At 38.4% G+C, this 15,038-nt stretch overlaps 1 protein-coding gene across 1 annotated transcript in view; it reads right to left on the bottom strand.

Annotated features, from left to right (window-relative positions):
* Nucleotides 1-15,038, bottom strand: part of CFH (complement factor H) — a 106,060-nt gene that overhangs the window by 6,761 nt on the left and 84,261 nt on the right. Inside the window, exons 15-18 of the mRNA XM_044916050.1 lie at nucleotides 6,877-7,053; nucleotides 5,998-6,174; nucleotides 4,396-4,569; nucleotides 266-448 (exon numbers count right to left, since the gene is read on the bottom strand). Coding sequence (XP_044771985.1) covers nucleotides 266-448; nucleotides 4,396-4,569; nucleotides 5,998-6,174; nucleotides 6,877-7,053 — 711 coding nt within the window. The remainder of the gene's footprint in view (nucleotides 1-265; nucleotides 449-4,395; nucleotides 4,570-5,997; nucleotides 6,175-6,876; nucleotides 7,054-15,038) is intronic.

Below are 15,038 nucleotides of genomic sequence, written 5' to 3'. Positions count from 1 at the left end.
GGTACTATGTTTAAGGTGTGATAATTAAATGTTATAATCAAAGATTCACAATGTCAATTTTAACATGAAGAAATCGAGTCCTTTCACTTAAGGATATCTTGCTAGAACAAGAATTTTTTTTTCCCAACTTTTTCTTCTTCACACATTAGTATTTGGTAGTCAGCATTCAACAAATGTTTGTTAATCCATGAACATTATATTAATAACAGCAAAACACCTATTATACTGATTTTCCCAGGACCCATGAGAATATTGAAATATTTACCTAAGCATTTTGGTGGTGATGACCACTGTCCATTTCTACATCTTATGGTCTTGTATCCCTGAAGTACATAGAAGGACTGGCATTTGTACTCTACTGATGATCCTGGAGCATATGTTGATGATGGGAATGAGGTAATGTCTCCATTGTCAATAGGTGGAGGAGGCCCACATTTTCCTTTAGGATCTAAAAAAAAAATATTTATTTGATTTATTGAAAAACCAAAGAAAAACAGGTTAAAATAAATCAAATAAAAATATAGCACAATATTCAATATCAAGACCTGTGATTTCTGTTGACAGAAAGGATTCACTGAAGAAATTTTATTTTATTTTATTTTTTAAAGATTTTATTTGGGACGCCTGGGTGGCTTAGTCGGTTAAGCATCTGCTTTCAGCTCGGGTCATGATCCCAGGGTCCTGGGATCGAGTCCCACATTGTGCTCCTTGCTCAGCAGGGAGCCTGCTTCTCCCTCTGCCTACAGCTTCCCCTGCTTGTGCTCTCCCTCTCTCTCTCTGACAAATAAAAAATATTTATTTATTTGAGAGAGAGAGAGTCAGCGAGAGAGAGAGCACAAGCCCAGAGGGAGAGGCAACGGGAGAAGCAGACTCCCCGCTGAGCAGAGAGCCCTGGGATCATGACCTGAGCCAAAGGCAGACGCTTAGCCAACTGAGCCACCCATGCACCCCCATTGAAGAAATTTTAATCACTTAAACTGAGAATTACAATTCTAAGGCTTTCCTTTTATCCCACATGAAAGCACACATGAAGCATTAACAAATATATCTGCTTTACGTATTCTGGTGTTAAAAAATGTTTTTCTTACTGAATAAATACTGGACAGATGGATAGCTAATGGAAACAAAGAAACTTTCTTGTTACATACAACATACTGCAGTGTCTATTGGATCTCTAGTTATTGCTTATTGATTTTCATTTACTTTATAAAGGGAACATCAACTTCTTTAATTAAAGTCAAAGAATTACACATTTGTATAATGGGAAAGAGAATTGCTGGCTTCCTGTTCTGGACATGATGAGGTAGAGACCTTTCTGCTTATTCCTTCTGCTCAGTATCACTAAAATTATAAAAACCAACAAAAGAGATGGTGAAGGATGTAGAGAAGACGTCGATCTGATCAGAGGCCTTGGTATTCAAGGAATTATACTGCAGTGAGTTGTTTGGGTTTTCATGTTGCCTCCTATGGATCCTTGACTGGGCACTGAAGAAGGCTGGAACCCAGAAATGATATCAAGTTCAGGGAAAAAAAAAAGTTCCAAGAATTGTCTGCTCTCGTTAGCCAAAGGCTCAGGAAAGGAGTATTCTAGGAAGACAGAAATATTTCTTTTTACAATAGTTGAATTACTCCTGAAAAACAGAAGAAACCTTGACCAACTCTCTCCCCACGTTGATCAGAGACCAACAGTGATCAACAGAGGTCAAGGGTGGAACCTAGACTTCTATCCACAGTCAGGAAACAAGACACCTCTCCCCTTTCCATGGTGTCAGTGGAGGCCAAGTGGGAAGCCTGGACTTGCACTCTGCAGTAGTGGAGGCCTGGTAAATAAGAGATTTCAATAAAATCCAGAATCTTAACACAACACCTGAAATGTCTAGAACACAATTGGAAATCACTCATCATACCAAGGACCAGGAAAATCTCAAAAGAGAAAAGACAATCAACAGATCACAACACTTCTTTGACACAGATACTGGAATTATTTGACGATGGTTTTTAAAATTCCAGTGGGAATTATAGAACTAAAAAATATAATAATGGAATTTAAAACAAAAACCTCACTGGATGGGCTCAATCATGGATTACAGATGACAGAAGGATAAATAAACTTGCATACAGAATACAAATTACTCACTTTGAAAATAGACTAAAAACAAAACCAAAAAAACTTCTAAAAATACTGACTGAAAATTTCCCAAATTGGGCACAAGGCATAAACATTCATATTGAAAAAGCCAAACAGGACAAACCCAAAGAAATTCATGCCAAGATAAGCCACATTCAACTGAGGAAAGCTAAAGAGAAAGAAAAAAATCTCAAAAGCAGCTACATAGAAATTATGCAAACCTCTAAGGGAAAAAGGATTCAAATGTTAGTGGGGTTCTCATCTGTGACCATCAAGCCAGAAAGAAGTGACAACATTTTTCAAGTGCTGGAAGAAAAGAACCGTCAGCCCTGAATGCTATATACCGTGATTCTATCCTCTAGGGTTTAAGGGAGAAAAGAAGATATTCTGAGACAAAGGAAAACAGAACATTTATCTCCAGCAGATCTATCTTTAAAGGATTGCTAAAGGAATTCTTCAAATATCAGGGAAAAGATAACAGAGAGAGGATTGAGACTTCATGAAGGGAAAAAAACAAACAAGCAATGGACTGAAAAAATAAGGGTAAATATAATGGACTCTTTTTTCCTAAGGAGTTTGTTATGTTTGATGTTTGTGAAACATTATATCATTTGATAAGGTGTTCAGTATATGTAGAAGAAATACTTAAGAAACATATGTTGGAAATGTGGGGAAGGTAGGGGCGCCTGGGAGGCTCAGTCAGTTGGTTAAGTGTCCACTCTTGACTTTAGCTCAGGTCATGATCTCAGAGTTGTGAGATTGAGCCCTGTGTCAGGCTCCAAACTGGGTGTGGAGTCTGCTTAAGATTTTCTCTCTCCCTCTCCTTCTGCCACTCCACTCACTCTCTCTCTCTCTTTCTATAAATCAATAAATAATAAATAAAATAAAATAAAATAAAATGTGGAAGTGTGAATGGACCTAAGCGGAAGTAAGGTTTCCTCATTTCACTTGAAGTGGTAAAATGTCAAAACGGGGGTGGGGGGAAGGTGACAAGCATTATGTGCATCTTAATACCTTGAGCAACCACGGATAAAGCTATACAAAGAGATATGCTCCAAAACAACAAAGACATATCAAAATAAAATTATTTTAAAATGTTCCAAAAGTCCGCAGGCACGGCCAAAAAAAGAATGGGAGTGAGAAATAGAGGAAAGAAATGGAAGACAAATAATAAAATGGCTGACACAGCCCTTAATCTATCAATTATTATTTTAAGTGTAAATGGCTTAAATATTTCAGTTAAAAGACTGAAAATGGCAGAATGGATACATAAACAAGAGCCGACTATATGGCAACTAAAAGAAACTAACTTCAACATGAAAACATAGGTGGGCTCAAAGTAAAAGATTGGAAAATATATATGCCGGGCAAAAGCTGATTTGACAAACAAGCAGCTATAATATCTCCTTTGTTGGGTCCTCTTATTTCCTAAACTCTAATTACTGGTGTGTCCTATGACCAAGTTCTCAGACTTTTTTTCTATATACACTAATTCTCTGGTTGAGCTCAGCTAGTAACCTACCTTTATATAGTCCACATGCTGAAGAAGCCCAAATTTATATCAGATTCTATGAACATGCCCCAGTTGTTGATTGTGTGTCTCAAAGTGAAATTTCATAGAGCTGTCAAATATCCTCAGCATATCATTTTAAAAAAAAGATTTTATTTATTTGTCAGAGAGAGAGAGAGAGCACAAGCAGGGGGAGCAGCAGACAGAGGGGGAAGCAGGTTCTGCTCTGACAGAGCCACTCAGCGCCCCCCCCCATATCTTTAATACATTTATTCCTCAGGAAATAACTAAGTATCTTAATGCTTAAGATAGAGAATTTTCTGGGTGCCTGGTGGCTCAGTCGATTAAATGTCTGACTCTTGATTTCTGCTCAGGTCATGATCTCAGGGTTGTGAGATCAAGCCCCACAGCAGGCTCCACGCTCAGTGTGGTGTCTGCTAAAGATTCTCTCTCTCCTTTCCCTCTGCCCCTCCCCCCACTGCTCGCACTCATGCTCACACTCTCTCTCTCTAAAAATAAAAATTAAAAAAAAAGAGAATTTTCTATGATTCCAACTGTCCTAATCTGGCCAAATCTTTCATAAAATAAATAGATATCACTATGCAGTCCACAAAAAGAAAAAATTGGATTTTAAGCACCATCATTTTATTTGAGATAAAAAAAAGATTCCATAAGAACTATGTCATTATATATTTATATTGACATATCCAGTCCTTAATATATTCTCTAAAATTTGAGGGGAAATAAGATACTTTACCTGCACACTGAGGGGGTTGTGTCCAGGTCCCATTTAAACATATCACTTCTACTTCCCCAAACAGTTCAAAAGGTTTGATGCATTCATAACGGGCGCTCTGACCAGGTAGATAAGTAGGCTTCTCACTTAGTATAATAGCATTTTTCACTTTGGGTGGATTCTCACAGGAAATATCTGAATAGAAAGAAAAAAGTAGCATCTCTAACGTAATGATCATTTTGAGTAGCAAATCAACGAACAGGATTCCAAATATATCTGAAGGGGGATTTAAAATCAACAGTTCATCTGTCATGAAAGAGTTAATTTTAAGAAATTTACATATAGGATTGAAGAAAGAGAGATAAAGCAGTATCTTTTGATAAGATTTAAGCTTCTTTGAAAATGAGAGTTTTTCTGGACATTTCCCTTTTTTAGTAAAATCAATATTACAAATTACATAAATTCAATATAAACTTATAAACCACAAGATAATAATAATAAAAAGATTATTTGATGTTAGATTTTGGCTTACAATCATCCTGTTTATGAATGTAATTTTAGGACCTTAGAAAAATAAACACAGGCACTTTCTTAGAGAATAAATGAAGAATTAACATACTTTGAAGAATACTATAGTTGAAGGAAAGATGATTAACTGAGGATCCAAACAGGAGATGTGGAAAAATAACAGAACAATAAATGTATAATTTATAAGAACACTCTTTAATAATTTTTTTTTTGCAAATTCTTTTTTTTTAAAGATTTCATTTATTTATTTAATTGACAGAGAGAGAGAGACAGCGAGAGAGGGAACACAAGCAGGGGGAGTGGGAGAGGGGGAAGCAGGCTTCCCACTGAGCAGGGAGCCTGATGTGGGGCTTGATCCCAGGACCCTGGGATCATGACCTGAGCCGAAGGCAGTCGCTTAACCAACTGAGCCACCCAGGTGCCCCCATTTTTTTTGCAAATTCTTTTTTTTTTTTTAAAGATTTTTATTTATTTATTTGACAGAGAGAGAGATAGTGAGAGCAGGAACACAAGCAGGGGGAGTGGGAGAGGGAGAAGCAGGCTTCCCGCCGAGCAAGGAGCCCGATGTGGGACTCGATCCCAGGACCCTGGGATCATGACCTGAGCCGAAGGCAGACGCTTAATGACTGAGCCACCCAGGCGCCCTTTTTGCAAATTCTTAAAGACATTTCAATGAGTAATGTATAATTCACCAGTGAGATTCAGGTGGATGTAAAGGTAATAGCTTCTGGCTATGGTTCCTAAACTGGAGTATACATCGAATCCCTTGGAAATTGTTAAGACAATTCCAGGGTTGCAGCCTCAGAGTTTTTGACTCAACAGGTCTGAATGAGCCAGTGAATTTACATTTGCATTTCTAACAATTTCCCAGAAGATGCTGATGCTGCTATTCCAGAGACCATAGTTTGAGAACCGTTGGGCTTTAAGATTAACGACTGAGTACACCATTTCATCCCTTTATGTTAAAGTATAAACCTTCTTTGACCTGGCCTAAAAAATAATCTATGTCCATTGTTTAAATGATGTTAGAGGGAATTCTATATTATATTACTTAAGGCATTTTGATAAATAGATTCTAAAATTTTATTGAAGTACCTTTGCATGTTGGCTTTCCTATCCATTGGCTCTTAATACACTGTACAAAATTGGGTCCATCGATTTCATAATATTTTGGACATTTATAAGTCACTTTTTCTTCTGACTTATATGATTCCTTCATTGGGCCTATGGGTATGGCATCACCAAAATCGGGTAAGCCAAAACAGTCTGTTTCTGAAAGAAAAGAATATGTACTTGTTCAGTAAATCTTTTAAAATACATAATGACCAATAACTATAATGTAGAGTAATAGGTACACATCAAACCAATGAGCACTGTTATAAGTTGAAAAAATGTGTTAGAAGTCTTCTGATTTAATTATATTGAGTAGTCCTATGTTTATCAAAAGTAAAACATGGGGATGATGATGTTGGAAGCCTGAAAAGATAGGGATACATGTAATGCTTGATATCACACTTCTTCCATTCAAATTCTTTTTTGCCCATACCAGCCACCTACATTATGTATGTATTTGTATTTTTTGCTTCTGTCAAAATCTGTTACTTTTAATTATGTCAAATATCTTAGAAAACTGTATACTTATAAGGAGATAACTGATAAACTAACAGTAAATTGAATAATGATGAGATCACTGAGCAGGGACCAGCTGTGGTCCAGGAACGGAGATGAGGAGTCTGAGGACGTTTATCAGAGGTTGTTGAATGTGCACACAAAGCAACATGAAAGTGAAATAATTTGGGCTCATGCTGTCACACTTTTATTATTCCTAGGGTTATTAGTTCTCTACCAGACTCCACAACTTTCCAGAGATACCTTGTTAAATTCTAGAATTACTGTCTGGTTTCATATTTGTACCATTTATGCTCTGAATTAAGAATATTGATCAACCTTAGAGTAAAATTAAATGCACTATACTTATGCATTTTGGTGGATGGGACCATTTTCCTCCTAAACATTTTATAGATGCAGATCCATTAATCCCAAAACCTTCGACACATTCATACACTATTTCTTCTCCATACTGGTAAGTGTCTGATTTGCGAGGTGGAATACTATGTAGAACCACATATTCTGGTGGTGCACAAGGAAGCCCTAAAAAAAAAAAAAGAAAAGAAAGAAAGAAAGAAAGAATGACTCCATGTTTTATGAACTCTGAAATTTAGTTTTATGTACTGGATGCCATATTTGGCAATATTATTTGAAAAGGAATGATAACACAGGAGCTACAGTCATAGCAGAGAAGGTGCACAAATGCTTCCTAATAGCACCATTCTGATGTGTCCAGCTGGCAACCAGAGCAAGAGCTTGAAACCAAAAATGTCAATATATTATCAGCTGTAGCAAATTCCCTCTAGGTATGTCTCCGGAGGCAAGGGAAATAAAAGGAAAAATAAACTACTGGGACTACATCAAAATAAAAAGTTTCTGAATAGGAGCAAGATGGCAGAGGAGTAGGAGACCTGGATTTCCTCTGGTCTCAGGAATTCAGCTGGATAGGGATCAAACCATTCTGAACATCTACGAACTCAACAGGAGATCAAAGAAAAGAATAGCAACAACTCTCTGAACAGAAAAGCGACCACTTTCTGGAAGGTAGGACGTGCAGAGAAGTGAATCCGAGGTGATATTTGGGAGGATAGACGGCGGGGGAGGGGCCTCCGTCAGCTGCTTCTGGCAAGTGATAGACCCGCGGAGCACAAAATTGGAACTTTTAGAAGTCTGCTCCGCTGAGGGATGTCACTCCAGTGGCTAAGCGGAGGGTGGAACCCTCGCGGGACAGTGTGGTCTCAGGACCCTCGGGGTCACAGAAAGACCAGGGTCCCTGAGTGCGGTAGAGCTCCCAGGTATCGGAGCGGGGAAGCTGGCTGCAGAGACAGAGCCGAGGAGTGGGCTCTCAGCTCGGGGTTGCCATAAAACGTGATCCCCGGCACAGTTGGGCCACTGCTCCTCCAGCAGGGACCCAACAAGTGGCAGATCCAGGGAGACTCCCCTTCTTCCCCTGGGAGGAGAGGTGCAGGAGCACACTACAGGGATTTGCTGGGTTTTGGAGACTCCACACGGGGTTGGGTGCCAGAGATAGAAATGCTCAGTCACAGGCCGGGTGAGCACGGGTGTGGCTGGAGACTGGGGAGACGGGAGTGACTGACTGCTTTTCTCTGAGGGCTCACTGAGGAGCAGGGCCCCGAGTTCTCGGCTCCTCTGGGGCAGAGATTGGGAGGCCGCCATTTTCACTATCGGCCTCCAAAGCTGTACGGAGACTTTGCAGGGAACAAAAGCTCCTGAGAGCAAACCCGAGCAGATTACTTAGCCCGGACTGGGCAAGAGCGGGGCAATTCCACCTCCAGCAAAGACATTTGGGAACCATGGCAACAGGCCCCTCCCCCAGAAGATCAGCAAGGACAGCCAGCCAAGACCAAGTTTACTGATCAATGAGAACAGCAGAACTCGAGAGCTAGGGGAATACTGCACATAGAATCCATGGCTTTTTTACCATGATTCTTTAGTCTTTCCAAGTTAATTTTTTTAACTGTCTTTGTTTTTAAATTTTTCTTTTCCCCTTTTTCAACCAACATCTTATCAATCCCTTTTTTAAAAAACATTTTTATTTTTCATTTTTAGAGTCATATTCTATCCCTTCATAGTAGTTACCCTTATTTTTGGCATATATATATGTTGTTCTCTCTTTTAAACGTTTGAGATATAGTTTCTTCTAACAGATCAAAATATACCCTAAATCTTTAGTATATGGCTTTGTTCTAGTCTCCTGCCTGATCACATTCTCTCCCCCCCTTTATTTTAAATGCTCTTCTTTCTTTTTTCAAACAACTTCTTATCTTATCAATTCCTTCTATAAAATTTTTTATAACTTTCATCTTTACAGTCATATTCCATCCCTTCATCATATCAACCCTTATTTTTGTACATATATAAGTTTTTCTTTCTTTAAAATTTTGGGAGGCACTTTCATCTAACAGACCAAAATACACCCAAAATCTAGTGTGTGGCACTGATCTATGCACCAGCCTGATCATATTTTATCATATTCTGTTTTTTTGTTTTGTTCTGTTTTTGTTTGTTTTTATCTTCTTCTTTTTGTTTTTTTTTCTTTTTCTTTTCTCTTTCTTTCCCTTTCTTTTCCCCTGGTTTCAGGTCTTTTCTGATTTGTTTAGAGTATATTTTCTGGGGACATTGTTACCTGTTAGCATTTTGTTCTCTCACTCATCTATTCTCCTCTGGACAAAATGACAAGACAGAAAAAATCACCTCAAAAAAAAGAACAAGAGGTAGTACCGACTGCCAGGGACCTACTCAATACGGATATTAGTACGATGTTGGACCTAGAGTTCAGAATCATGATTTTAAGATTCTAGCTGGGCTCGAAAAAAGCACAGAAGTTATTAGAGAAACCCTTCCTGGAGAAATAAAAGAACTAAAATCTAACCAAGTCAAAATCAAAAAGGCTATTAATGAGGTGCAATAAAAAGGGGGGCACTAACTGCTAGGATAAATGAGGCAGAAGAGAGAATCAGTGATATAGAAGACCAAATGATGGAAAATCAAGAAGCTGAGAAAAAGAGAGATAAACAACTACTGGATCACGAGGGCAGAATTCGAGAGAGAAGCGATACCATAAGACAAAACACATTAGAATAATTGGGATCCCAGAAGAAGAAGAAAGAGAGAGAGGAGCAGAAGGTATCTTGGAGCAAATTATGGCAGAGAACTTCCCTAATTTGGTGAAGGAAACAGGCATCAAAATCCAGGAGGCACAGAGAACCCTTCTCAAAATTAATAAAAATAGGTCAACTCCCTGACATCTAATAGTAAAACTTACGAGTCTCAGAGACAAAGAGAAAATCCTGAAAGCAGCTCGGGAGAAGAGATCTGTAACCTACAATGGTAGAAACATTAGATTGGCAACAGACCTATCCACAGAGACCTGGAAGGCCAGAAAGGACTGGCATGATATATTCAGAGCACTAATTGAGAAAAACATGCAGCCAAGAATACTATATCCAGCTAGGCTGTCATTGAAAATAGAAGGAGAGATAAAAATCTTCCAGGACAAACAGAAACTAAAGGAATTTGCCAACACGAAACCAGCCCTACAAGAAATATTGAAAGGGGTCCTCAAAGCAAAGAGAGAGCCTAAAAGCAACATAGACCAGAAAGGAACACAGACAATATACAGTAACAGTCACCTTACAGGCAATACAATGGCACTAAATTCATATCTTTCAATAGTTACCCTGAATGTAAACGGGCTAAATGTCCCAATCAAAAGACACAGGCTATCAGATTGGATTAAAAAACAAGACCCATCGATATGCTGTCTGCCAGAGACTCATTTTAGGCCCAAAGACACCCCCAGATTGAAAATGAGGGGGTGGAAAACCATTTACGATGCTAATGGACACCCAGAGAAAGCTGGGGTGGCAATCCTTAGATCAGACAAATTAGATTTTAAACCAAAGACTGTAATAAGAGATGAGGAAGGACACTATATCCTACTTAAAGGGTCTATCCAACAAGAAGATCTAACAATTGTAAGTATCTATGCCCCTAACATGGGAGCAGCCAATTATATAAGGCAATTAACAAAAAGAAACACTGACAACAATACAATAAGAGTGGGGGACTTTAACACCCCCCTCACTGAAATGGACAGATCATCTATGCAAAAGATCAACAAGGAAATGAAGACTTTAAATGACACACTGGACCAAATGGACTTCACAGACATATTCAGAACATTCCATCCCAAAACAACGGAATACACATTCTTCTCTAGTGCCCATGGAACATTCTCCAGAATAGATCACATCCTAGGTCACAAATCAGGTCTCAACTGGTACCAAAAGATTGGGATCATTCCCTGCCTATTTTTGGACCACAATGCTTTGAAACTAGAACTCAGTCATAAGAGGAAAGTCAGAAAGAACTCAAATACATGGAGACTAAAGAGCATCCTACTGAAGAATGAATGGGTCAACCAGGAAATTAAAGAAGAATTAAAGAAATTCATGGAAACCAATGAAAATGAAAACACAATTGTTCAAAATCTTTGGGATGCAGCAAAGGCAGTCCTAAGAAGAAAGTATATAACAATACAAGCCTTTCTCAAGAAACAAGAAAGGTCTCAAACACACAACCTAACCCTACATCTAAAGGAGCTGGAAAAAAAACAGCAAATAAAGCCTAAACCCAGCAGGAGAAGAGAAATAATTAAGATCAGAGGAGAAATCAATGAAATAGAAACCAAAAGAACAGTAGAACAGACTAACAAAACTAGGAGCTGGTTCTTTGAAAGAATTAACAAGATTGATAAACCCCTGGCCAGACTTATCAAAAAGAATATAGAAATGACCCAATCAACAAAATCATGAATGAAAGAGGAGACATCACAACCAACACTAAAGAAATACAAGCAATTATAAGAACATATTATGAGCAACTCTATGCCAGCAAATTAGATAACCTGGAAGAAATGGATGCATTCCTAGAGATGAATCAACTACCAAAACTGAACCAGGAAGAAACAGAAAACCAGAACAGACATACAACCACTAAGGAAATTGAAGCAGTCATCAAAAATCTCCCAACAAACAAAAGCCCAGGGCCAGATGGCTTCCCACAGGAATTCTACCAAACATTTAAAGAAGAATTAATACCAATTCTTCTGAAAGTGTTCCAAAAAATAGAAATGGAAGGAAAACTTCCAAGCTTGTTTTATGAAGCCCCCATTACCTTGATCCCCAAATCAGACCAAGACCCCATCAAAAAGGAGAATTACTGACCAATATCCTTGATGAACATGGATGTAAAAATTCTCACCAAAATACTAGCCAATAGGATCCAACAGTACATTAAAAGGATTATTCACCACGACCAAGTGGGATTGATCCCTGGGCTGCAAGTTTGGTTCAACATCCACAAATCAATCAATGTGATACAATACATTAACAAAAGAAAGAACAAGAATCATATGATCCTCTCAATAGATGCAGAAAAAGCATTTGACAAAGTATAGCATCGTTTCTTGATCAAAACTCTTCAGAGTATAGGCATAGAGGGTACATACCTCAATATCATAAAAGCCATCTATGAAAAACCCACAGCCAATGTCATTCTCAATGGGGAAAAACTGAGCTTTCCCCCTAAGGTCAGGAATGTGGCAGGGATGTCCACTATCACCACTGCTATTCAACATAGTACTCGAAGTCCTAACCACAGCAATCAGACAACAAAAAGAAATCAAAGGCATCCAAATTGGCAAAGAAGAAGTCAAACTCTCACTGTTTGCAGATGATATGATACTTTATGTGGAAAACCCAAAAGACTCCACCCCAAAACTGCTAGAACTCATACAGGAATTCAGTCAAGTGGCAGAATATAAAATCAATGCACAGAAATCAGTGGCATTCCTATACACCAACAACAAGACAGAAGAAAGAGAAATTAAGGAGTTGATCCCATTTAGAATTGCACCCCAAACCATAAGATACCTAGGAATAAATCTAACCAAATTGGCAAAGGATCTGTACTCAGAAAACTATAGAATACTCATGAAAGAAATTGAGGAAGACACAAAGAAATGGAAAAACGTTCCATGCTCATGGATTGGAAGAACAAATATTGTGAAGATGTCAATGCTACCTAGAGCAATCTACACATTTAATGCAATCCCTGTCAAAATACCATGCACTTTTTTCAAAGAAATGGAACAAATAATCCTAAAATTTGTATGGAACCAGAAAAGACCCCGAATAGCCAGAGGAATGTTGAAAAAGAAAAGCAAAGCTGGTGGCATCACAATTCCGGACTTCCAGCTCTATTACAAAGCTGTCATCATCAAGACTGTATGGTAGTGGCACAAAAACAGACACATAGATCAATGGAACAGAATAGAGAGCCCAGAAATGGACCCTCAACTCTACGGTCAACTAATCTTTGACAAAGCAGGAAAGAATGTCCAATGGAAAAAAGACAGTCTCTTCAACAAATGGTGTTGGGAAAATTGACAGCCACATGCAGAAGAATGAAACTGGACCATTTCCTTACACCACACACAAAAATAGACTCAAAATGGTTGAAAGACCTCAGTGTGAGACAGGAGTCCATCAAAATCCTAAAGGAGAACATAGGCAGCAACCTCTTTGACCTCAGCCGCAGCAACTTCTTCCTAGAAACATGGCCAAGGGAAGGGAAGCAAGGGCAAAAATGAACTATTGGGACTTCATCAGGATAAAAAGCTTTTGCACAGCAAAGGAAACAGTCAACAAAACCAAAAGACAACCGACAGAATGGGAGAAGACATTTGCAAATGACATATCAGATAAAGGGCTAATATCCAAAATCTATAAAGAACTTATCAAACTCAACACCCAAAGAACAAATGATCCAATCAAGAAATGGGCCGAAGACATGAACAGACATTTTTCCAAAGAAGACATGAAATGCCCAACAGACACATGAAAAAGTGCTCAGCATCTCTTGGCCAAAGGGAAATCCAAATCAAAACCTCATTGAGATACCACTTCACACCAGTCAGAATGGCTAAAATTAACAAGTCAGGAATCAACAGATGTTGGCAGGGATGTGGAGATAAGGGAACTCTCCTACACTTTTGGTGGGAATGCAAGCTGGTGCAACCACTCTGGAAAACAGTATGTGGGTTCCTCAAAAAGTTGAAAATAGAGCTACCATACGATCCAGCAATTGTACTACTGGGTATTTACCCCAAAGATACAAATGTAGCGATTCGAAGGGGTATGTGTACTCCAATGTTTATAGCAGCAATGTCCACAATAGCTAAACTGTGGGAAGAGCCAAGATGTCCATCAACAGATGAATGGATAAAGAAGATATGGTATATATATACAATGGAATATTATGCAGCCATAAAAAAGAATGTGATCCTGCCATTTGCAACAACATGGATGGAACTGGAGGGTGTTATGCTGAGCGAAATAAGTCAATCAGAGAAAGACATGTATCATATGACCTCACTGATATGAGGAATTCTTAATCTCAGGAAAAAAACTGAAGGTTGCTGGAATGGGCAGTGGGGTGGGAGGGATGGGGTGGCTGGGTGATAGACACTGGGGAGGGTATGTGCTATGGTGAGTGCTGTGAATTGTGCAAGACTGTTGAATCACAGATCTGTACCTCTGAAACAAATAATTCAATATATGTTAAGAAAAAAAAAAAGAAGAAGAAGATAGCAGGAGGGGAAGAATGAATGGGGGGAAATCGGAGGGGGAGTTGAACCATGAGAGATGATGGACTCTGAAAAACAAACTGAGGGTTCTAGAGGGGAAGGGGGTGGGAGGATGAATTAGCCTGGTGATGGGTATTAAAGAGGGCACGTTCTGCATGGAGCACTGGGTGTAATGCACAAACAATAATCATGGAACACTACATCAAAAACTAATAATATAATGTATGGTGATTAACATCACAAAAAAAATTTTAAAAAAACTTCTGAACAATGAAGGAAGCAATTAGCAAAACTAAAAGGCGAAGATATTTGCAAATGACATATCTGATAAAGGGTTAGTATCCAAAATATAGAAAGAACTTATAAAACTGAGCACCTGGAAAGTGAATAATCCAATTAAAAATGGGCAGAAGACATGAATGTACATTTTTCCAAAGAAGACTACAGATGGCCAACATGTATGAAAAGATGCCCAACATCACTCATCATTAGAGAAATACAAATCAAAGCCATAATGAGATACCACCTCATATCTGTCAAAATGGCTACAATAAAATACAAAAACCCACACATAGGAGATGAGGATTAAGGAGGGCACTTGTGATGAGCACTGGGTGTTGTATGGAATTGCTGAATCACTATATTGTACACCTGAAACTAATCTTACACTGTATGCTGACTAACTGGAATTTAAGTGAAAACTTAAAAATAATAATAAAAAAATAAAAAATAAAAATGTCAATGTATTTATGAAAGAGACTACCAGTGCTTCTTAAACCAATATAGTGAATAATAGAAAGAAGGGCATTGAGAATTAATCATCTTAAGATAAGTACCATATATTGTAAGAAATCAG

The sequence above is a fragment of the Neomonachus schauinslandi genome, chromosome 6 (genome assembly GCF_002201575.2).
Source record: "Neomonachus schauinslandi chromosome 6, ASM220157v2, whole genome shotgun sequence".
In the NCBI taxonomy this organism is placed as follows: Eukaryota; Metazoa; Chordata; class Mammalia; order Carnivora; family Phocidae; genus Neomonachus; species Neomonachus schauinslandi.
This window is presented reverse-complemented; position numbering and strand designations above follow the sequence as displayed.